The following is a 23,424-nucleotide window of genomic DNA, read 5'->3' as shown; positions in this document are numbered from 1 at the left end:
TGGACATTGCCTAAGGAAAGAATATCTCAGTTAGATCTCAAGAACATTTTTTTTAAAGGTTTTATTTATAAGAACATCTTTTCTGTTAGTAGAAACCACAGTTAACATTTAATCAAACACTCTTGCAGGCATGATGCTAAGTGTTTCCTTTATATCGTATTTAACCCTTATGATACCTCTGAATATGCACGTTATCCCTGTTTTAAAGATAGAATAGTTGAGGCATAAGAGAGATTGCGAGATTGGCAGGCGACAGAGCCAATACCGTGCAGAGGTGGGTTTTACCTGCACTTCTTCCTGAGTTCGTCTTAGACTCTCGATCTTAACAGTAAACCATCCCACAATATAGAAAGGTTTTGTTTTTTTAAGGTAATCCTCTAGCTAAAACTTCTAAAGTTTATTGTTTTACGTTGTTTCCATTTTAAATTGTAGCAGGAAGACAGATGTAGGTAAACTTCTGCAGTTTGGTCCAGAGAAGTCACTTTCTCCCCGCTTTGGAATAGTGCTCAGTGGAAGGATGTTTACAGTACGTGTCATTTCTTGGCTAGGATCTTAATCACCTTGCACTTGTATTTGGAGCTGCCTTGCAACAATGGGTAGGAAGTCAGCACCTGGGCCTACTGAGTACTGATGGCAAATGCACTATAAACCAAAGCTTCACACTCTTTTTTTTTTTTCCTTTTAGGAGGCTCCTGTTTTTACGGAATTAAGCAGAGAAAATGATGAAGAAAAAGGTAGTTTTACTTTTTTTTCTTCTTCTTCTAATATGGATGCTTTCCTATCGGCCCTGCCAAAAACTAGCAACAGGTTTGGGAGCAAGACCTGTACTGTGTCTGGATCGCACTGTTCTCGCCCATATGTGAAAAAGTTGTAACGATGAACCGGGTAGGATGCCTTCAGCGACAAGTAAGAAAACTGACCAAAGGGAGCCTCAGTAGTAAGGAAATAGCTTGCTCTAACAAGAGTCCCAGGGGCAGGGTGGTTCCGGACGCCAGGCCATCGGTCAGCAGCGGGACACAAGGTAGCTGTGAGCACTTTCGGCCATTGTATGTAGACCCAGCATTGTCCAGAGGATGACAGAGGGCATCTCTTCTAGAGTCCCCTGTGAGCCAGGAAACTTTACCTAGAAGACACTCCTCCGGCCAGCAGACTTCCTTCGGAATGTCACTGGCCAGACCCTATCAGCCTCCACGTCAAAGGCAGTCGCTGGGAAAGGAAGCTGGATTATTTTGATTGTTTTAGAGCAAAAGAACCTTATAAAGCCTCCCCCCCCCCCCCCCCCCCCCCGACCCCTGCCCCTGCCTCCTAATCCCATCACTTTGAGCATTAGGTTTTCAACATGCAAATTTACAGAGGATACAGACACAGTGTGAGAAGTGTGAACACCTAAACAAAATTGGAGTCCTGTCCCCTTAGCAAGGGCAGAAGGGGACAGTGGAGGTGGAGAACAGCCAAGGCAGCCTTTCCCAGCTCTGAGCATCTGCCCAGTGCGCTTCTCTGCAGGAGTTTATCATCTCTGGATAGGAGCATTCCAGCTCTCATTCATGCCGACCATCCGGGAACTTCTGTGTGGATGTGGTGTGGTATCTTATCTGAGAAGTGTTATAATTTCCCTGAAATATATACGTATATGTGTATAAATGAAGTGTGTGTGCGTGTGTAGGAAATGAAATGTGTAAAATACGTAAAAAAACTATAGCACTGTTTTTTCTTCCAGTTACATTCAATTTGAATAAAGGAGCATGTAGTTCAGCAGCAACATCATCCAAATCAAGGTGAGCTACATGAATAGGTATCTTAGAACTCGAGGATTTCTGTGAAATGTTGATGACTACATTTTAAAAGCTGCAGTATTGTGGGTGTTTTTTTTTTTTCTTTTTCTGGTTGTAATTTTCTTCTTTGTTTTGTTTTTGTTTGGTGGTTGTTGTGTTTTTCAGCAACTGTTTTTTTCCCTGATTTGCCTATGATGATATGATTCCCCCTTTTGAGGAAAGGCCTACTCTGATCACGTGCTTTCCATGACACATCTTTGTCTCTCTGGGAGTCCTTCTCCACTTAATAATTCCTTCTGTGCTACTGCGGTGCTATTTGGTTTTCTTTTTCCTTTTTTTCTTTTCTTTTGCTATTTGTTTTTCTATCAGAGCCCACGTCTCAAGTTTAAATATTAGCTGGAGTATACAGTTTTTGTTCTGTCTACCGTATTAAGATCTTGTGAGAATAGAGACGAAGTCATTCGCCTAACTTCTCAGCACCTAGTACAGTGTAAATGCCCTGGTCAGCACTCAGTGACGACTGCCTTCTGGGCTACGCGATGTAGTAACAGAATGGGGCTTGCCAGCTTTTTCTGGGAAAGGCCCTACAGTAAATAGTTTAGACATCATTGGCCATATGTCTTTGTCACAACCACTTAGCTGCTATCGGAGCGAGAAAGCAGCCAGAGACAATATGTAAACAAGCGATCGTGGCTGTATTCCAGTAAAATCTTATTTATAAACACAGGCAGCAGGCTGCATCTGCCCCTTAGGTTGTAGTTTGCCAAATCCTGGAACAGCATGTAGTCAGGTACTTCTCACTTTTCACGTTCTCTTCTCTTGCAGTTCTTAGACATTCTTTCACCACATCTCTGTTCACTATCTGTGATGCGCAGTGTGTCCAGTTGTTTATGGAGATAAAAAAAAAAATAAAACAAGATATTCAGGAAGGCACCTCCTCCTGACACCTTCCCATTATCTACCAGAAATTAGTTTTGAGTTGGCCAATCTTTGTTATTTTACTTAGTATTTTACATATTGTTTATTGAAGACCTAACTCAGGTTTTCTGGTTAATTTATTAGGCGAGTGTTTATTTACACGACGAAGTAAGTGGCGAGGAGAGTTGAAGGAACTAGACAGACTGAGGGAGCACGTAATACTGCTTCAGAATGGCTGGCCGGAGGTCTTCACTTTGGTCAAAATATTTCAGGATTGACACCTACATTAGAGATCGTGAAGGAAGCGGTCAGCTGGGTTCTACACGTGGTACCCTTGAAAATTCTTTTCAAAGTAGTGGTCTGATAGGACCCGGAAGACAGATTTAAATATGTCAGATCACACGTTGCCTTATCGTTTTAGACCTGTACGTGTTTCCCTCCAGTCTCCCTTATTATTTGTTATTCCCAAGTGTAGATAAATGTCAAACTTTGTCCCAGCGGCCCCCAAACTGGCCTCTCTCATATTAGTTTTCTGTGGCTGCTGTAAATGACCATAAACCAAGTGTCCTGAAACAACAGGAATTTATTCTGTTTCTGGAAGCCAGAAGCATGAAGTCGGAATCGCCGGCCGAGATCAGGCCACGTGCCAGGCGGTGCTTCCTCCACGGGCCCTGGCGGGAATCCGTCCTTTGCCTCTTCCAGCTTCCGCTGGCTGCTGCCATCCCTCGGCTTGTGGCTGCACCCTTCAGTTTTCAAGAGCAGTGTCTTCACATCTCTCTTTGCCCCACCTTCACTGTGTGTCAAGTCTGCCTGTTTCCCTCTTGAAAGGATGCATAGAACCCATTCGGGCACCCCAGGATCGTCTCACCTCAGAATCTATAACCTAATCTCGTTTGCAAAGACCCTTTTCCCAGTAAGGTCGCATGTATCCACTCCAGGGATGAGGACCGGTTATCTTTGGGGTCTGCCGTTTAGCCTCCTGTACCCCGACGCCAGGCTTTGATGTCATTATAAAAGTAGTTTTATTTGACCAAGTTCTGTGTGTTCAGTCTCAAGTATGTATACAAACGCGTAAGTGGCGTCACAGATAATACAATGTTAAGACTCATCTAAATTTCCTTTTTCTGAGATTATGGCCCATTTTTGTAGAGGTTGGGATTTATTTTCCTGTCGATTTATATCTCTCGTATAGCTAAAACTCAGAATGAATGAAGTGATCTAGATAGCAAAAATGGGTGTCTTAGGCTATACTGAGGCACGGAGGTAAGCCCTGCTCCTCCCGGCTTTGAACACAGGTTACTCGGTTCCCATTTCTGTTTTGGGGCTTCTCGTCTTTAATTGTGTTAGTTATTACTAACCGATGGCAGAATTCTAGGGCCCTTCTAGAAGTGAACATTCCATTCGCGATCTGTTACTGTTCATTTCTTGCCTTGACTTTAGCCCCGTCTTCACTGTCTCGGTTTGTCACCTTCTGCTAGAACCCTTTTGGGGGAGGAGGGGTGTTACTGTGAGAGCAGCAAGTGGGAAGATTGAATGTAGTACACGGCTGAAAAAAAATGGACTCTTGCCTTTTACTTCGCCGTCATTGAGAGTGATATTTACTTTCCTACGCTTCTGGCGATGTTAAATTCTTAAAATGATTTGTATAGGTTTTCTCTCTTGATTCTAAACAGTATTTTTAGGATAGGGATTATCACTTTCTTGAAAGCTTGGTAAAATGCTGTGTTAGTGTCAGCAGGCGAGGGAATACCTTTTACTACTGATTCGGTACTATTTAACACTTTTGTGGCAGTCATTAGTTTATTCCACTTTGCAATATAATCTTGATCATACGAATTTCAATAATTTGCATCATTTTTATTTTTCTAGACTATCCTTTTTATCTAGCCTCTCAAATTTACTATCTGTTTTATTACTCTTTCAAAATACCAACTTTTTGGGGTGCCTGAGTGGCTCAGTCGGTGAAGTGTCCAACTCCTGATTTCTGCTCAGGTCATGATCTCAGTTCGTGAGATCAATCCCCTGTGCGTTGGCTTGGGCTTGGGATTCTCTGTGTCCCTCTCTTTCTGACCCTCCCCTGCTCGGACGTGCCCTCTCTCGCTCTCTCTCTTTCAAAATAAATAAACATAAACAAACCCAACTCTTTATTTTCTTGATAATACAATTTCTCTGGTTTCTGTGTTAGTGATTTCTGTCCTTCATAATGTCTTCTGTCAGCATTTCTTAAATTCTTCATCATTCATTTTAGCTCTAACAGAATCTTGATATTGCAAGCAGAAGGATCTAGATGTCAAGCCCTACCATGTCTTTCTCTCTTTTTTTTTTAATAAGCAATTAAAATTTTATTTTATTTATTTTTTTTTTTTAAGAAAGAGAAAACATGAACAGAAGAGAAGGGGAGAGGGAGAGAGAGAGAAACTTTTTTTTTTTAAGTTTATTTATTTTGAGAGAGAGTGGGCAGGGGAGGGGCAGTGAGAGAGGGACGGAGAGAATTCTATGTCACTGTCAGCGCAGAGCCCAACGTGGGACTTGAACCCACAAACAGAGAGATCATGATCTGAGCCAAAATCAAGAGTCAGATGCTTAACCCACTAGGCCACCCCGGTGCCCCAGAGAATCTTCAACAGGCTCCGTGCCCAGTGCAGAGCCCAACACAGGGCTTGATCCCATGACCCTGGGATCACAACCTGAGCCAAAATCAAGAGTTGGATGGTCGGGGTGCGCCTGGGTGGCTCAGTTGGTTGAGCGTCCGACTTCGGCTCAGGTCATGAGCTTGCAGGTCGTGAATTCGAGCCCCGTGTTGGGCTTTGTGCTGACAGCTCAGAGCCTGGAGGCTGTTTCGGAGTCTGTGTCTCTCTCTGTCTCTGCCCCTTCCTCGCTCTCTCTCTCTCTCTCTCTCAAAAATAAAGATTTTTTTTTTTTAATTAAAAAAAAAAGTTGGACGCTCAACCGATGGAGCCGCCCAGGTGCCCCTCTTTCTCTTATTAAAGACTCAGTATCTTTGGTCATCACCTGTGAGATAAATCGTCATTTTTTTCCATGTTCTTATGTGACCATTGTGATCTGGTACATCCCCCACCACTTGTACTCCAGCTCTGCTAAATTATTTGTGCCGTCCTAGACGAGCCGTGCTGGCTCACCCTGACTTTTCTCGGTGCCTGCTGTTCCCCCTTCCCGGGACACCCTTCCATGTCTGTTCTCCCACCTGTTGTGAGATCCTGATGGGCTATTCTGTTCATCTTTTTATCCCCACTGCTTGTCACCTTGTAGACATCTAATAATGCCAAATAAATTGTCTTGACAGAAAACTCTTTTTTCTATTCAGTTTAGGTGTTTTTGTGTGACGAAATATATATAACATGATGTTTAACCATTTTGACCATTTTTAAGTGCACGGGTCAGTGGCAGTAAATAGATTCACATTATGTCTGTGACCAGCATCCATCTACCAGACTTTTTCATCACCCCAAACTGAAACTGTACTCGTTAAACCCTAACTCCCCATTTCCCTCTACCCCACCAGACCCCAGTGACCTCTGTTCTACTTTCTGTCTCTATGAACGTGACTGTTCTAATCTCCTCATATGAGTGGAATCATACAGAGGTTGCCCTTCTGTGACTGGCTTCTTTCACTCACTCTAATGTCCTCAAGGTATATCCACATTATGGTCATGTGTCAGAATTTCCTTCCCTTTTAAGGCTGAATACTATCCTGTTGTGTAGACCACATTTTGTTCGTCTCTTCATCGGCCATTGGACATTTTGAGTTATTCCCACCTTTTGGTGATCGCAGATAATGCTGTTCTGAACATTGGTGCACAGATATCTGTTCGAGTCCCTTCTTTCAGTCCTTTGGCTATACACCCAGGAGTGGAGTCGCTGGACTGTAGGATAGCACTGCGTTTGCTTTGTTTAAGAACTGCCTTGCTGTTTCCCGTAGCAGTTGCTCCGGTTGTGTATTTGCACCAACAATACACAAGGTTCCAGGGCGCCCCGTCCTCACCAACACTCCTCTTTTCTGTATTTTTCTTACACAAGCCATCCTACCAGATGGGAAGTGTTGTCTCACGTGCTCTGGATTTACGTTTCCCTGATGGTTAGTGTTGTGAAGCATCTTTTCGTGGACTTTTTGACCATTTATGTGTCTTCTTTGGAGAAATGCCTTTTGCTCACTTATTAATGGGGTTGTTTGTTTTTTATGCCGCTTAGTTTTAAGAAGAATATCTCAAGATTCCAAGTTGAGATGAATACCGAAATACCGAAATAATTTATCAAGGTATTCGAGGACTCAGTGTTCATAAAATTTGGGGAACTATGGAGAATGTGAAAAGGGTCAGAAAGCAGAAACATAAGCACTGACTATAGTAGGAAATAGGTGGTTTGTAAACATGTAATCACTAGACCCTCCCCCCCCCCCCCAATTACCCACTTAAACCCCATTCCCCTTTTGCTAGGGTTATTAGCGCCTCTTATGTGGACACAGTGTGGTTGATTGTGATCTGGAATTAGTGCTAAGTTTCGTGGATTTCTAGCTAAAGGCACTTTTAAATCTCAAGAAACTTTTTTGCTTCATTTTTAAAATATTCACTTTGAGAGAGAGCGAGCGCACGAGCAGGGGAGGGGCAGAGAGAGGGACACTGTCAGCGCAGAGCCTGACACGGGGCTCGAACTCACAAACCGTGGGATCATGACCTGAGCCGAAATCAAGAGTCAGACGCTTAACCGACTGAGCCACCCAGGTGCCCCTAAAGAACCTTTCTTTAAGCAGCAAGTTGAAGCGTTTATCTTTATACGGACTTAATCTGTTGAGAACCAAATGTATGTTATGCACAATTGTCGCAAACCTGGGAAATGTGTCCACTGACAGAATGAGAACTTAGAAATATATTCAGAGGATTGAGTTATGGGACAAAACCCAGCAAGTGACATTTCAAAAGGATAAATTGAAAACCTTCCAGTTAGGTAAAGAGAGAACATGAACTCCCACGAAAACCGAGTCAGGGGGTCCTGAACTGCAGAAGAGAAGTAGGGATCATAGTTGACTCCAAGCCGAACAGGACTCGTTAGAGTAACCTGGCTGCCAATAAGTCCAGTGCTGTCTTTAAATGCCTTAAAAAAAAGTCCAAAGAGTAATTCAAGATTGTTTTTCTGTTGAGCACACTTTTCTCTTGGTTATCCCCCTAGGAGCTTCATGCACATACTTTCCTCTATTCGTCGTTTGCAGATGTGACAAACTAAATGGTTACACTGACAAGATTCAGTTAGCAAATATTAACTGAGCATGTATTTTATGTGAGTCACTAGACGGTTACTGCTCCTTTACAACAAAAAATAAGTGAATACAAACACACACACCTGATTACATGTACAAATCATATATGCAAATGATTGTAATGCAAAGTGGAGTGTGATACATGCCACAGAGACAGCAAGATCCAAGAAGCCTCATGAAGAAAGGATCTTAACAGAATTGGGACAAATGGAGATAAATGGAGACATCGTTCTACGTATGAAAGAGGCACGTGTAAATCTGCAAAGGCATGAAGCACGGCGTGGCTCAATCAATAATGAGTTGTTCAGAATGGCCAGTGTATCTAATAAGTTAGAGATAGCATTCTTGGGCCACTGGGGACAATTTTACATTGCGGTGCAAATTTTAGAATTTACACTGTCAATTCTAGGCAGGCGGGAGCAATCAAAAGTGAAGTGACCTGTTGAGATTTTTGCCTTCAGAAAATAGAACTGGCAGTAATATGCGAGACTTCTTTACACACATCTTACTTAGTCCTTGCAGTTGAGCTATGAGTCGGGTCCCATTTTTATCCTCATTCGTAGATGAGGAACTCAGGTGTAGAAAGGTTGATCGCTCAGTCAGAAGCAGAAGTCTCCTTAAACCCTGATCTGCCCAACCCCAACCCCGTCTGCCCGACCCCGTGGGATCTGCCCAACCCACGCTGCCACCACTCGGCCGTGCTGATCACCGTTGGCGCCAAGAGAAGGGGTGAGGGGGAGGAGGGCGCTACGGCGGGAGAGGTCGCGTGTTCTCGCGCTCACAGTCCTGTAAGGCATAGAGACAGGTCCTTTATTGTTTCGACTGACCCGTTGTAAATGAATCGAGTAACAAGTCTTTCCTGTGTTGTTCTTCTGCACGTTGGAAAGCCTTCTGTGCATAGTGTCTGTTAACAGGTATGGCTCTTCTTTTCGCCAGCTCTTTGGGACCGAGCGCGTTGAAGACAGTCGGGAATGCGGCATCAGTTAAGCGAAAAGAATCTTCCCAGAGCACAGCTCGATCAAAAGAAAAGAAAAAAAAGAAATCAGCACTCGATGAAATCATGGAGGTATAGTTTACCAGCCGCGTGTCGACTTTTCAGCTGTTAGAGGAATGACGTAGTTCAAACGGAGGAAGGTTAGGCAGTTTTGCCAGTTCTTAGATTAATGAAAGTCAAAAGATGTGTAGACACTGGGTTAGGGGAGGGGTGTAGATCAGATGGAACTAAAGGCGTTGGAAACCCCCCCATCAAAGTTTATTTTCTCGCTTCAAGTGCTGCCTTCAGAACTCTCCGTGTGTTCACGGTCAGTGGAATTCAGGCGGAAGGGCTGTGGCGGGGTCGAGAGCAGGAAGGAGCAGCTCTGTTTACCTTCCGTGGCTCGGTGAGACTGGCATCCTCCATGGATTCCCGCCCACCACCCTGCGCTCTCCTGTCGCCTCTGACTTCCATTTGCCACCCCCCGGCCAGCAAGAGAAAGCCACGACGTACTTTTTATTTGACTGAACCTGACGCCAGGCCTATGTGATGAATCACTGAAAACCTGCGATTTAGGATCCGGGGCCAGACTTTGGCTCTCAATCGACCTGCAGCTCTAGAGCAGTGCTGCAGGAGGTTGTTAATATATTCCCTTTTTTTCCCTTTAATTTTTTAAATTATTTATTTATTTTTTATTTTATTTATTTAATTTATTTATTTTTCTTAATATTTGAGAGAAAGAGAGAGACAGAGCACAAGCGGGGGAGGGGCAAAGAGAGAGGGAGACACAGAATCCGAAGCCGGCTCCAGGCTCCAAGCTGTCGGCACAGAGCCCGATGTAGGGCTCGAACTCTCGAACCACAAGATCCTGACCGAGCCGAAGTCGGACGCTTAACCAACTGAGCCACCCCAGTGCCCCAATATGTTCCTTAATCTTCCTCTCTCCCTCTCCACACATAGCCTTACCTGATCAATCAATTTGTGAACCAAATAGAAAAGGAGAAGGACAGGTGAAGAGAAAGAATAAATGGATATAAGAAGCTAACTTTTTTTCTTTTTTCTGTACCATCATTTCCTCTAGTCTCCCCAAACCCTCCTCTTCAGTTGTGAAGGGTTGAGAGGGAGCTATTTGGTCTTCCCCGTTACTGGGCGCTCCTACAATGCAGGCCAGTCTAAAAAGTTGAGAGTGTAATATAAAATGTATACACTAGGAGATACGGTCGCTCCGTCACTGAGCAAATACTGAGTTGTGTTATGTGCTGGGCATTGTGCCAGGTCCTGTGTCTGCATAGTAGGGAGCAAAGTACAGTCCCTGTGTGTCGTGCTAGTAAGAGGGACGTCTCACGAACAGGTGAACCAGTGAGTGAGTTATTACAAAATGCTAAGTGCTAAGGAGGTCAGAGGGCGGGCCGTGGGGGAGAGCTTGGGAAAAGGTGCTACGGCAGGGAAGATCTCAACCTCAAGCATAGGAAGGAGAGATCCACGTGGCTGGAGCGTGATGAGTGCAAGAGTGGTCGCATTTGAGGTTCGAGAGAGGAGGGGGAGCGACCTCTTCGATGTCTTAATAGGCCATGGCAGAGTTTCTGAATCTAATTCAAAGTCAAATGGAAAGCTACATCTACCCGCTTGGTGAGACATGCTAAATTTAGAACGCTCTTTGTCCATATTGGAAAATTGGAGAAATTAAAATGAGACTTATTACCAACCAAAGAATTGCAGGGTTCTGGCCCCTCGAAAGTTGGTACTTAGGGTTCACTTAAGGCAGCTGAGGAAGAAGGAGGCGTGATACAGCCCCACAGCGGCCAGACGGCACTCTTCTTTTGGACGCCCTTTTGCTTATGTCTCTCCAGGTTATATTTTTCTCCCCCTATATTCACAGGATTTATTGTCCTTATCAAACAGAGAAGCCCCTTTTTGCCATCAGAGTGTAGATAGAACTAACCATGCTGTGCAAAACCGGTATTAAGTGTGTATTAAGGTGCTTGTTTTAATGTTTCTTTATTTTGAGAGACAGCATGAGCAGGGGAGGGGCAGAGAGAGAGGAGAGAGAGAATCCCAAGCAGGCTCTGCCCTGTCAGCACAGAGGCGGACCCAGGGCTCGATTCCATGAACCATGAGATCAGGACCTGAACTGAAATCCTGGGTCGGACGCTTAATCCACTTTGCCACCCGGGCACCCCGTGTTATGTTTTTACCACAAAAACATTGCTTGTTTTCCAGCTCATGACAGTCACGTGGGGGGAAGAAGGGAGGGGGCAGTATAGCGCTGGCAGATGGCCTTGCAGTGTTGACCAAGTAGAGGCCGCCTGTATTTGTTTTCTTGGTCACATATTGTTATCACATATTGTTTTATCACATATTGTTATCAAATCAAGTTCGTTTGTTTTTTCTAAAGATTTTATTTTTAAGTAATCTCTACACCCAACATGGGGCTTGAACCCATAACTACAAGATCAAGAGTAGCCCGCTTCGCAGACTAAACCCGCCAGGTGTCCCCCAAGTGTTTTTTTGAAATCAAAAATTAATTGCAAAAAAAGTTTATTTGTATCTGTCAGAGCTTGTAAGTTACACGGAGCCCCTTTCAGGCATGTTTTATGGTGTTCTTTTGTTAAATAGAATGGTATTTGAAATAAAGGATTTTAATGAGAGAATTCTGTGAATGTCTTATGTGTTCTACAGATCGAGGAGGAAAGGAAAAGAAGTACCCGAACAGACTATTGGCTACAGCCTGTACGTATTCAGCTGGAGTTCTCAAGTTCTAAACGCTTTTTAAAAAGAGTGAATGATTCAATGAGCATTTGGTATAAATGACTTAAGTTTCTCAAACATACTTAAATCCTATGGATAGACTTTCCTGACTTTTCTTTTCATCCGATCTTAAATTATCAGTTACATCTGTATTAGAGAGTAACTTCCCGTTTGTAGGCTGGTGAGACTCCTTGAGTTTAATGCCAGATTTGTTTGTGGACATCTTGAATCGAAGCCGGGAATCGTTTCCAGTGTTTGCTAGAAGACAAGGGTTGTGTTTTCAGAAATGGGGCTGAAATGTAGAATTGTGAAAGCAGAAGTATTTGTTTTCAGTTTGCAGCTTATTGAACTTAGATTATCCCTTTAGGTACTTTGTTGAACAAAGGTGGTTTTAATTTTACAAACTCAAGTAGAGCTTTGTATTTTATTGTGTATTTATTGTTCTATTGTTTTAAGATAATAATTTTGAAATATTTAAATAATTACCAGAAATTATTATAGTTTGCTGATGCTCTGTTTTGAGCTTAGATGTGAAATTTTCGGAAGACGTTCAGGGTGCCTTCATTATTCTTTGAGAAGCTGGTTTGATCAGTGACAGGAGACCGAAAGGTAGTGAGAGTGTGTCATTTAGATAATTTTGATTAGAAACCTAAGGTTAATAATAACCTTGGTGGTCTGGAAGTCGTGAGCTCTCATTCAGGTCTTCGTGGTCCTTCTCCCTCTAGCTTGAAAACTCAGATCACTGATTTCATGTCTTAGTCTGTGGTCTTCTACCTGGGAGGCATTTCCACCCGGTGACCACAGGAAGCATCGTGCGGTAATTCAGCTAACATGGAAATACTTACTGTGTTACATTACATAGTGAATGAATCCTTTGTATGAATCACTTCAACTAATTCTTATATGAGCCCTGTAAGGTAGTTATTGTTATGATTCCCATTTTATAGGTGAGAAAACCGAGGCAGAAAGCATTTGGGGGATTTCCCCAGGGCCGCAGAATAAGCACTTAGGCAGCTCTCTCTGGCAGTCTCATTCAGCAGGCTGTGCTCTGAGCGAGTGAACGTGCTGCTTCCTGTGATGTCTCAGGCGCCCGGACTCCCCGGCTGTAGCACGGGTCGGTCACGATTAGTAAGGGATGGGCCGAAGGGAAGTTTTGCGTGTTTTCTCCATCACAGCAGCTAGCATTTGAATATTAATAGTTTGATTACTCTTTATGAAAATGTAATCAAGAATTTAGTCGAGAGGCACCTGGGTGGCTCGGTTGGCTAAGCCTCCCGCCCTTGACTTCAGCTCAGGTCATGATCTCACGGTCGTGGGATAGAGCCCCAAGTCGGGCTCCACACAGGGCATGGAGGCTGCTTAAGGGTCTCTCTCCTTCCTCTGCTCACTCACGTGCTCTCTCTCTCTCTCTCACTCTCAAAAAAGAAAAGGAAGAAAAACAATTTTTTTTCCTGAAAGCAATTGTTCTTACCCAGAGAGTAATTCGCAAATCTTTAGAGAAGTGTTTTTTCCAAATTACATATGTTTTCCTACTACCGCTATCCCGTCTCGTGGGGTGAAATGCATATTCTCATCAGTCTCCTAGGTGATTCTGATGTACGCCCTTCCTTACGAATCATTGGTTTAAAGGAAAAAGAAAGGAAACCAAAAGCAGAAGAAAAAAAAAGACAACGCTTTCTACGTTTTAGCTGGTCCAGAAATTCTCTTCCCATTGATAATACTTCCAATTCAATTATATTTCCTGTTTGATAATTCTCTTATAACAGATTATTCAAATTCTCTTCCTACTTCCTCTTACGGAGTGTTACATTCAAAGGGAGGGTCAGCCAACAGAGCCATGATGATTCCATGTGTCTCTTATGTTGAAATGGGCAGCATGTTTGTTAAAATAACCAGCAGTCCCTCGAGCTAGATTGGAGAGCTTTAGTGTTTCAACTGAGTAAAGAAATATTTTGAACTGATCTATTGTGTGAGCAAGTGTCAGTAAGCCCAGTGATGTAATAAGTTAGCTTCAGATTATGAGTGTGTACCCATGAGGGCCTTTGAGAAATTGAGGCCAGAAATACTCCGATTAAATCAGGGAAGCTGTTTTGGCATCATTTGGCTTCACTTAGAAAGTCTTAGACTGTTCACGTTTTCTCTTAAGCACGTCTTTCTACAGTTCCACACCCTCCCCCCAAAGTCCTCACTGAATTTTGATTAATGTAATTTTTGGCCTGGCTTAGTGAAGTACTCGTGACCATCTAGTACCTCTGTTATATTCACTTGAAGTAACAAATTCAGAATCGCTATAGTGACTATAGCATGAAGTCAGGCGATTTATTTTTCCCAATCCGCCATTAGACAGCTAATCTAAATCAGCAACATGATGATAAAGAAGCAAACCCAGAATGCACGAATATGAAATAAGCCCAGATTTCTCTCCCACTTGAGAATTAGATGTTCAGAAGAACGATACTTTTAGCTGGAGCTAATCTGGAAGAACCCTGTGTGTATCAAAAATTCAGAGTAACATCACGAGAAGAGAACATTCTGGAAAAATGTCATGCGTAAGCTCAAAGACATTTCCCTGCAATTCCCAGTGAGACTTGCCATCTGAGTTTTTATCAGCACTGAACACCAACGGTGTTAATATCTTTGGCACCTTTCACTTCCTTGAATGGAAAGAAAGCAGCTCTCTCTGAAAGACCTGGATTAACAGAGTTGGGACTGACAGATGAAAAGTCCTAGATTTCAGGGGACCTTCAGCGTGGAAATCAGCCTCGAGACAGGCATTTTCTCCTTCTCGGTAACCATATCGAATAAAGGGAGAAAGAAGAAATAAAAGGTCACTAAGGGAACGTTTTGCCATGGTTGGAAAGGCTTAGAACACCCGGATTTTTCCCTTAGCAGAGCAGTTACACTTTGCTATGATTTTTGGTGAGCATGGTTTAAATGAAGGAGTGAAACAGAGAAGACAACTTCTGTCTTTCATCTTCATTTTTTTGTGGTTATTTTCTAGGAAATCATTGTGAAAATTATAACCAAAAAACTCGGAGAGAAATATCATAAGAGAAAGGGTGTTGTTAAGGTAAGGCTGTGAGGCTGTGAGTGGACTCTGAAATTGACCGCATAAAAAGCCTTTTTGGTATTCCTTAAAGGTCAAGTCCTCAGGGCAGAACCATTGTGTCTGAGGTTCTTGATGGTTCTGTAGAAGGAGAGCTGACTTCATAATTGGCGGAAAAATGATTCCTTTGCAACCGTAATTTATATTTATACTCCGTGTGCTTTCCTCCTGGAGTAAACAGTATGTATGAAGTCCCACGGGTGCCACGTAAACTCCCTCACTCACTGTGCAGGCCTTGCTAATCAGTGAGATGCATCCTCTTTGTTAACAATGGGCAATAAATATGATTCTGTGCCTGGGGTTCCAAGGAGGGCTTCCTGGTTGTGTTTTGCCTGGGAGACTTTCAGCCGCTCTAGGATTTGAAAATTTGAAGATCAACGCTCCAGTCCTTTTCCCTCTTTGCCGTCCCCTAAGAGTTTTATTCTGGCACCCAGCACTGTGCGTGCGTAAGTGCCCTTCTGTTGTACTCGAAGCTGAGCATTGTCCCTCTCACTGTGTGTATCAAAGTCTTGTTCTTGGGGCGCCTGGGTGGCGCAGTCGGTTAAGCGTCCGACTTCAGCCAGGTCACGATCTCGCGGTCCGGGAGTTCGAGCCCCGCGTCGGGCTCTGGGCTGATGGCTCAGAGCCTGGAGCCTGTTTCCGATTCTGTGTCTCCCTCTCTCTCTGCCCCTCCCCCGTTCATGCTCTGTCTCTCTCTGTCCCAAAAATAAATAAACGTTGAAAAAAAAAAAAAAAAAAAATAAGTCTTGTTCTAAGAACACCGACCAGTCTTTTATTCTTTGCAGATGAAAAGCCTCTCTCGGCCTTGAATTGAATTCTTTATTAGGAAGCATAGAACCACTATCCTGTATACCTGAAACCAATATGTAAAACTGTGTCTTAAATAGACTGGAACTAAAATGGAAAACGTAATGAAATTTAAACAAATTTTAAGAAGCATAGAAGTCGTATATGGAGTCTGTCAAATAGTGTCACTGATAGGAGGAGTTACTCTTCCCATTTGACTGGAATGCCGTTTGTTTTCATCTTACCTATTTCTGTCCTTTGAAATTTGTGTTCACGTATCTCTGCTACTATAAAAGTGTTGATTTCACATGACAGGAAGTAATTGACAAATACACAGCTGTCGTCAAGATGATCGACTCCGGAGACAAGCTGAAACTTGACCAGACTCATTTAGAAACAGTAATTCCAGCACCAGGTAAATCTTTCTGCAGACCATTTAACCTGTATGCTATCGAAATGAGTGATTCCATCCTTAAAACCATAGTTTTTTGACATTACCGGGTAGTTGTAGACGGGTTTCCTTTTTAGAAATATACAGCTGCCAGTGTAACTGATGCTCTTGATTTCAGGTGACGCGGTGGGTTTACCAGTCCTCTGCGAAAGCGCTTTTGTGGCATGAATAAGTTTTCCCTTCCTAAGATCCTTTTTTTCCGAAAGCAACATACAAACTCATAGGGAAAAAAAGTCACTCAGACGCGGGTTATTGTTAATATATCTCTTCAGCTGCCTGAGGTAGTGAAGTAAAAGTCTCTGCTGTTTGGCTTTTTCTTTTGCTTAATGGTCTTTATCATTTGAGTAGTTCTGACATCTCGTTCGAATGCTGCTTCGGTTGGGTTGCCTGCCTCTGACCCGACCCCTCATAGTGACAGCACAGTGATCGTGTTAGTCTCCAAAACTGCTTATCAGGTCTTTTATTCTTTCCCCGGAAAATAAAACTCATTTTATGGCTGAAAAAAAAGAAATTTTTTAGCTTTAATGAGATGTAATTGACATACAATAAATTGCACTTGTGTAAAATATACAGTTTGATCAGTTTTAAGACACCAATACTCTCTGAAACCATCCCTACAATCAGGATAATGAATGTCTCCATCACCCCCCCCCCAATTTCCTCACTCCCCTTTATCCTTCCCTGCCACCCCTCCACTGCTGCCTCCCATGTCCCCAAGACAACCACCTTTCTGCTGTCTGTCACTCTAGATCAGTTTGTTTCTATCTAGAATTTTGTATGAATAAAATCATACCATGTGTCTTGTTTTTCGGTCTGGATCTTTCAGTACGTGTAATTATTTTGGATTCGTGCCTGTTGTCACGTGTATGTGTCTGTAGCTCACTTCTCTCTGTTGCCAAGTAGTGTTTCCCGGTGTGGGTATGCTACTTCTTGTTCATTCAGTCACCTGTTGATGGACATTTGTCTTGTTTACAGTTTGGGGCTGTTGCAAATAAAATTTCCAAGAATATTCATACGCAAGTCCTTATATGGACATATGGATTCTCCCCTATTGAGAAGATACTTAGAAATAGAATGGCTCCCTCATAGTAAGAGCCAAAGCAATCTAAATTTCTTTTCTATTTTTTTTTTTTTTTTTTTTTTTTTAGTGTTTATTTATTTTTGAGACAACGCAAGAGACAGAGTGCAAGCAAGGGAGGGGCAGACAGAGGGAGACACAGAATCTGAAGCAGGCTCCAGGCTCTGAGCTGTCAGCCCAGAGCCCGACACGGGGCTCGAACTCACAAGCCGTGAGATCATGACCTGAGCTGAGGTTGGACACTTAACCGACTGAGCCACTCAGGCACCCCAGTCTGAATTTCTTTCTAATGATTTCTGGGCTCTGAACATTTTCCCTTCCACTCCTTGCAGGTTAAGTTTCCTCTGACAAGTGGAAAAAAACGTGAGGAGTCTTAGAATGCTATAGCGATCAGAGTATCTCCAGACTATACTTTAGAGTATTGCAGAGTTCTGAAATGATTAAGAACTCAGAGGGGTTTTGCTTTTTGTTCTGTTCATTCACTGTAATTGCGTTTTGCTGTAACAAAGTAGAAGAAAGAAGCAAACATTTCTTTGCGTTCAGTGTTCTATTCTATCGTAGGAAAAAGAATTCTCGTTTTAAACGGAGGCTACAGAGGAAATGAAGGTACCTTAGAATCCATCAATGAGAAGACTTTTTCAGCCACCATAGTCATTGAAACTGTAAGTACGTTTCCACAGAGAAATTCCTAAAGGGCTTTAAAAATGTGCCATAGTTTTTTCATTGGGTTGGTCTTTGTTTTAGAGCTGGGGTTTGTCGTCTGTCTTCTCTCCTGTTTGGAAATCTGTAAGCTTAGTCTTTGTAACTCTGCCATTGCTGAAGGATTGTATTTTCTGATTTTAAAAGAAATGCAGATGTGGCTTAGTCCACTTGAGCTGGTGTAACAGAATATACCATATACTGGGTGGCTGATAAGTAAATAATTTCCACGGTTCCGAAGGCTGGAAGTCTAAGAATAAGGCACTGGCCGACTTAGTGTCTGGTGAGGGCCCACTTCCTGGTTCATGTGTTCTCATATGGTGGAAGGGACAAAGCTCTCTGGGGTCTTCTTTACAAGGGCACTAATCCATTCATGAGCGCACACCCCCATGACCTAATCACTCCCCAAAGGCCGCCCGCCAGATACTGTCACACTGGGCGTTAGGTTGCAGCTCTGAATTCTGGGTGGGACACATCCAGTATAGCAATGCTTACTGTTTTAAGACCTGAAAAAGACAATTTAATATAAATAACTTTAAAAATTACCAATAATTCTTCAGCCAGATAACTCCCTTTAATATTTTGACCTGTTCCTTTTCAGTCTTTGTATTTTACAAAATTGTATACAATATGTACAGTTTCACATTCTGACTTTTTTCTTTCACATCCAGTATAAAACTCAATTTGACATACAATTAGCGGGGAATATAGAATCAGAATTAATGACGGGAAAAGCCCAGAGATCACTATTTTAAGGTTTTTTTTAAATTTAATTTTTAATTTTTTTTAATTTACATCCAAATTAGTTAGCATAGAGTACAACAATGATTTCAGGAGTAGATTCCTTAGTGCCCCTGACCCATTTAGCCCATCCCCCCTCCCACAACCCCTCCAGTAACCCTCAGTTTGTTCTCCATGTTTATGAGTCTCTTCTGTTTTGTCCCCCTCCCTGTTTTTATATTATTTTTGTTTCCCTTCCCTTATGTTCATTTGTTTTGTCTCTTAAAGTCCTCATAGGAGTGAAGTCATATGGTTTTTGTCTTTCTCTGACTAATTTCACTTAGCATAATACCCTTCAGTTCCATCCACGTAGTTGCAAATGGCAAGGTTTCATTCTTTTTGATGGCCGAGTAATACTCCATTGTATACATATACCACATCTTCTTTTCCATTCACCCATCGATGGACATTGGGGCTCTTTCCATACTTTGGCTATTGTTGATAGTGCTGCTATAAACATGGGGGTGCCTGTGTCCCCTCGAAACAGCACACCTGTATCCCTTGGATAAATGCCTAGTAGTGCAATTGCTAGGTCGTAGGGTAGTTCTATTTTTAGTTTTTTGAGGAACCTCCATACTGTTTTCCAGAGTGGCTGCACCAGCTTGCATTCCCATACATTTTTTTTTAATGTTTATTCATTTTTGATTGACAGAGAGAGACAGAGTGTGAGCGGGAGAGGGGCAGAGAGAGAGAGAAAGACACAGAATCTGAAGAGGCTCCAGGCTCTGAGCTGTCAGTACAGAGCCCGACGCGGGGCTCGAACTCACAAGCCGTGAGATCATGACCCGATCCGAAGTCGGGCGCTTAACCGACTGAGCCACCCAGGCACCCCCAGAGATCACTATTTTAAATAGTCCTTCCTTTCTCTCATAAAGGATTAAAAGGTAGCAGAGATCAGTAAAGTAATTTCTGGAAATCTGATGTACAGGTCAAGTTGTTGACTGAAGTAGACTGGATGGCTCACTGACAGTCTGTGGGCACCCCAGTGAGGCCTGCGATGTCTCCTGAGGGAAGGAAGGGCCTGAAACAGGCTTTTCCGTCACTGCCTAATGCGTTTTGGAACTCTGAATGATGGGGCGGGGATTCTCCAAGTGAAATCCGTTTTCACACCCAGTGTAGGAAGCATCAGCATGTGGGAGGTGGGATAAGAGACCCCTCGGAGAGTCTGGTGACCGTCCTGAGTGCTTTCCAGGACTCGGGCGTGTAACTGCCCACTTTCATGTGTTGCCTGAAGGGGGTCGGAGGCATCTAGACCCGTCTCTGGACTGCGTTCCAGAAAATCAGGTGGGTCCTTATTTGAGAGAAACCACATTTAAGTAAATGGAGCATTTTTTCCCAGTCTCTTGTCTACACGAATTCAGCAACTGTGACTGACACAAACTAGAAGGGAAGAAAGGAAGAGGAATCTCTCTGTTACTGAGAAAGTTCTCCATCTGACTAAATTAATAGATTGAGTTTTGTTTTGTTTTGTTTTTTAACTCCGTTTTTCTCTCTGACTCAGGCAGCATAAGGTCATGGAACATCTAGCATTTCCTTGGAAACGATTTTCCTGCACTTTTTAAATTCATAGTAGCATCCAATTTAGATCCCGCCTCAACTCGTGTTTTCATCTCAGGGAGATGCAAAACAACTAATTAGCACTGAGGGCTTTCTGGGTTCCATGCAGATACCTTCGGGCTAGTCTGTGGTTTTCACAGAGTCGTTTCTTTCCTCCCTCGCCGTGACCCCACTTGGGCCTTCCTTCTGAGCTTGCGTGGCTTAAAGAGCTGGGCTGGGGTAGGACTAGGAGGCGTGCCCACAAGAGGCTGGCTGACTGTGAAGCGGCAGGTACTTTTCCAAGAAACCTTCATATTGTTTTCCCTTTGGCAGCCTGCCCGCCCCATTTAAAAGAAATGTGTTTGTGTGTGCGTGTGTACACTTGTGTACGTCCCCACAATTGCTTCAAGTCATTGCCGTGAAACACACAAACTTCCCGAGTGATTTCTCCTGCTGTTTTTATCCCTTCCGACATCTTCAATTATAGCATCAGTATCAAAGTCTTTGAAATTTACTCGTTTATTAGGCAGATTTTTAAATAGCTGACGAGTTATTCAGAAAGTCTCAGCCTTTTAGCCCAACTGTTTGCCTAGCTGACCAAATGAGCGGCTCCCTTCTTACTCCCCGATTTTGTGTTCTTCTCATAAAAGCCTACCTGACCGTGGGCCTTCACACTTGATAATGAAAGAGGCAACCTGAGTCATGCTTTATTTGGGAACTTGTTTCCATTGAATACAGTCATTATTATATGTTAAAAAGAATAGCATTTTTAAAAGCATTGTTAAGGGAAGGTGTGATTCTTCACAATCAACGTGAAAATCTCACTTCAAGGTTAGAGTCATTATCATCATCATCATTTAAAAAAAAATTTTTTTTTTTAATGTTTATTTATTTTTGAGACAGAGAGAGGCAGAGCATGAACCGGGGAGGGTCAGAGAGAGAGGGAGACACAGAATCCGAAGCAGGTTCTAGGCTCCGAGCTGTCAGCCCAGAGCCCGACGTGGGGCTCGAACTCACGGACCGCGAGATCATGACCCGAGCCAAAGTCAGACGCTCAACCGACTGAGCCGCCCAGGCGCCCCAGGAGCAGCTCTTTTCCAAGGGGCGATTTGTGAGGAGCCCGGCGTTTTTCCAGCTCGTGTCTCCGTCACCTTCACCGAGTGACTTTCATACTTAGCGTGCTCTTGTGCTTCAGACAGGCCAAGGCCGAGCGTGCTGGGCCGCACGTGCGGGCAGCGTGGCCTGGCCTGGAGGTGGCCCGCGTCACTTCAGTTCACCTCTGCGGCCGGAGCTCCATCTCATGTCCGTACCTCACCCCACGGGGAGCCAGGGAAAGTGTCCAGGGAGGAGAGGAGATACGGAACAGCCAGCAGGTGCCTGCCGCAACGTGTAGGGATAGCACATTTCACACGTCATCGAAGAAACCGTGGCGCTTCCTAATGAGAAGGCCGTAGAATATTTTAAAAGTCACAGTCGTACGGAAATGTTAGCTGCCGTAACGGTATTGTAGGGGTATGGGAGAGACAAATTTGGATCTTTAAGTGTGGTGTCATTTTCTTGTCTTGTAAGTATATGTGTGTTTTTAATCTTTTCTTCAATCATTTTAATTTGTAGGGCCCTTTAAAAGGACGCAGAGTCGAAGGAATTCAATATGAAGACATTTCTAAACTTGCCTGAGTTTGAAAATTTGTTAACACATTAAAATCCTAAAGCATCAAATTGGTGTTCACCAAGGCATTATAAGACTCTACTGTGTTAGGGTGTTTCTTTTGTATAAAGCAAATGGATTTATTTAAATATTACTGTATAGTTGTTCAGCTAAGCTTATAGAAAAATCGAATTATGTCTCATGAAGTATCAAAACAATGTAATTTTGTGTTTACTGGTTTGGTTTCCTTTGTAATATTGCCTTAAAGATTTTTTATCTTCATTAAAAGAATGTTATCGTAAAGTGTTTTATATAAGACAATTTAGAATCGTGTAGAGGAAATCCTTCATATACTCTATAGTTGCAGTGGTAACGTTGAACTATAAATCTAATTACACTTTAAAAAGTCAGACTATAGAGTCCCGGCTTTATTGAGATAGAGTTCACGCACGATATCATGTACCGTTCGGTGGCTTTTAGTATACGTACAGAGATGTGCACCCATCATCACTATTTACTCTTAGAGCATTGTCATCGCCACAGAAGGAAACCCTGTGCCCGTGGTCTCTCCCTGTCCTCCCACTTTCCCCAGCCCCTGGCAACCACTGGTCTACTTTCGGTCTCGGGGACTTGCCCGTCCTGGACGTTTCATATCAGTGGAATCGTAACAACAGGTGGTCTTTTTACGAGTCGCTTCTTCCATGGAGCATTGTGTTTGCAACGTGCACCCATGTTGTAGCGTGTACCAGTGCTTCCCTCCTTTTTATTGCTGAGCAATAGTCCACCGTATGGGTACACCACAGCGTCAAAATCCGTTTGTCAGTTGACGGACATCCTGGTCGTGTCTGCTTTGGGGCTCTTAGGAGTAATGCTGCTGTGAACATTCGTGCGCACGATGTTCTGTGGACACGTGTTCATACGTTTTCAGTGCCTAGAACGGAGCTGCAGAGCCTGACTGTAAGTCATGGGATGATGTTTCTTTATATTTGAGAGAGAGAGAGAGACAGAGAGAGACAGGGTGTGAGCAGGGGAGGGGCAGAGAGAGAGGGAGACACAGAATCCGAAGCAGGCTCCACGCTCTAAGCTGTCAGCACAGAGCCCGATGCTGGGCTCGAACTCACAAGCTGTGAAGTCATGACCTGAGCCGAAGTCGGACGCTCAACCGACTGAGCCCCCCCCCCCCACCCCCCCGCCGGGGCACCCCTACCATGTTTAACATTCTGAGGAACTCCCAGCCTGTTCCAAAGTGACTGTACCATTTTACAATCCCATTGACAGTGTTGAACTGTACATTTTTAAATAATAGATCAGTGTATTATTTAGGGATGCAGAAGACAGGAAACTCAGCGAATACTTGGGTTATGTAAAAAATATACATATATACGTGTATATATATGTATATATATGTATATGTGTATGTATATATATATATGCATATTTTTTTTAATAAATAAATTGATGGCTCATGCGACAGAAGGAGCAGATGCGGGCTTGCAGTGGGGTCCAGGGTGCGAACAGCCTGGTCGGGCCTGGCTCCCGCGGCCCCGGCTTGGCCTGTGTCGGCCGTGCTCTCAGCCCCTCTCGACAGCAAGATGACCGCCAGCGTTCCCGGCCTCCTGTCTCCCCCTTCTCCCCCGGTTCAGACAGAAGACTGGAA

General features: G+C 43.5%; 1 protein-coding gene across 1 annotated transcript in view; it reads left to right on the top strand.

Moving 5' to 3' along the window:
- The window catches only part of KIN (Kin17 DNA and RNA binding protein), a 35,248-nt gene extending 13,170 nt beyond the window's left edge, over positions 1–22,078 (top strand). Inside the window, exons 6-13 of the mRNA XM_047866625.1 lie at positions 686–734; positions 1,718–1,775; positions 8,899–9,028; positions 11,615–11,665; positions 14,685–14,753; positions 15,891–15,990; positions 17,666–17,766; positions 21,734–22,078. Of these exons, the coding sequence (XP_047722581.1) occupies positions 686–734; positions 1,718–1,775; positions 8,899–9,028; positions 11,615–11,665; positions 14,685–14,753; positions 15,891–15,990; positions 17,666–17,766; positions 21,734–21,796 (621 nt within the window). The 3' untranslated portion in view covers positions 21,797–22,078. The remainder of the gene's footprint in view (positions 1–685; positions 735–1,717; positions 1,776–8,898; positions 9,029–11,614; positions 11,666–14,684; positions 14,754–15,890; positions 15,991–17,665; positions 17,767–21,733) is intronic.
- The last annotated feature ends 1,346 nt before the right edge of the window (positions 22,079–23,424 follow it).

This window comes from Prionailurus viverrinus, chromosome B4 (assembly GCF_022837055.1).
Source record: "Prionailurus viverrinus isolate Anna chromosome B4, UM_Priviv_1.0, whole genome shotgun sequence".
Taxonomy (NCBI): Eukaryota; Metazoa; Chordata; class Mammalia; order Carnivora; family Felidae; genus Prionailurus; species Prionailurus viverrinus.
This window is presented reverse-complemented; position numbering and strand designations above follow the sequence as displayed.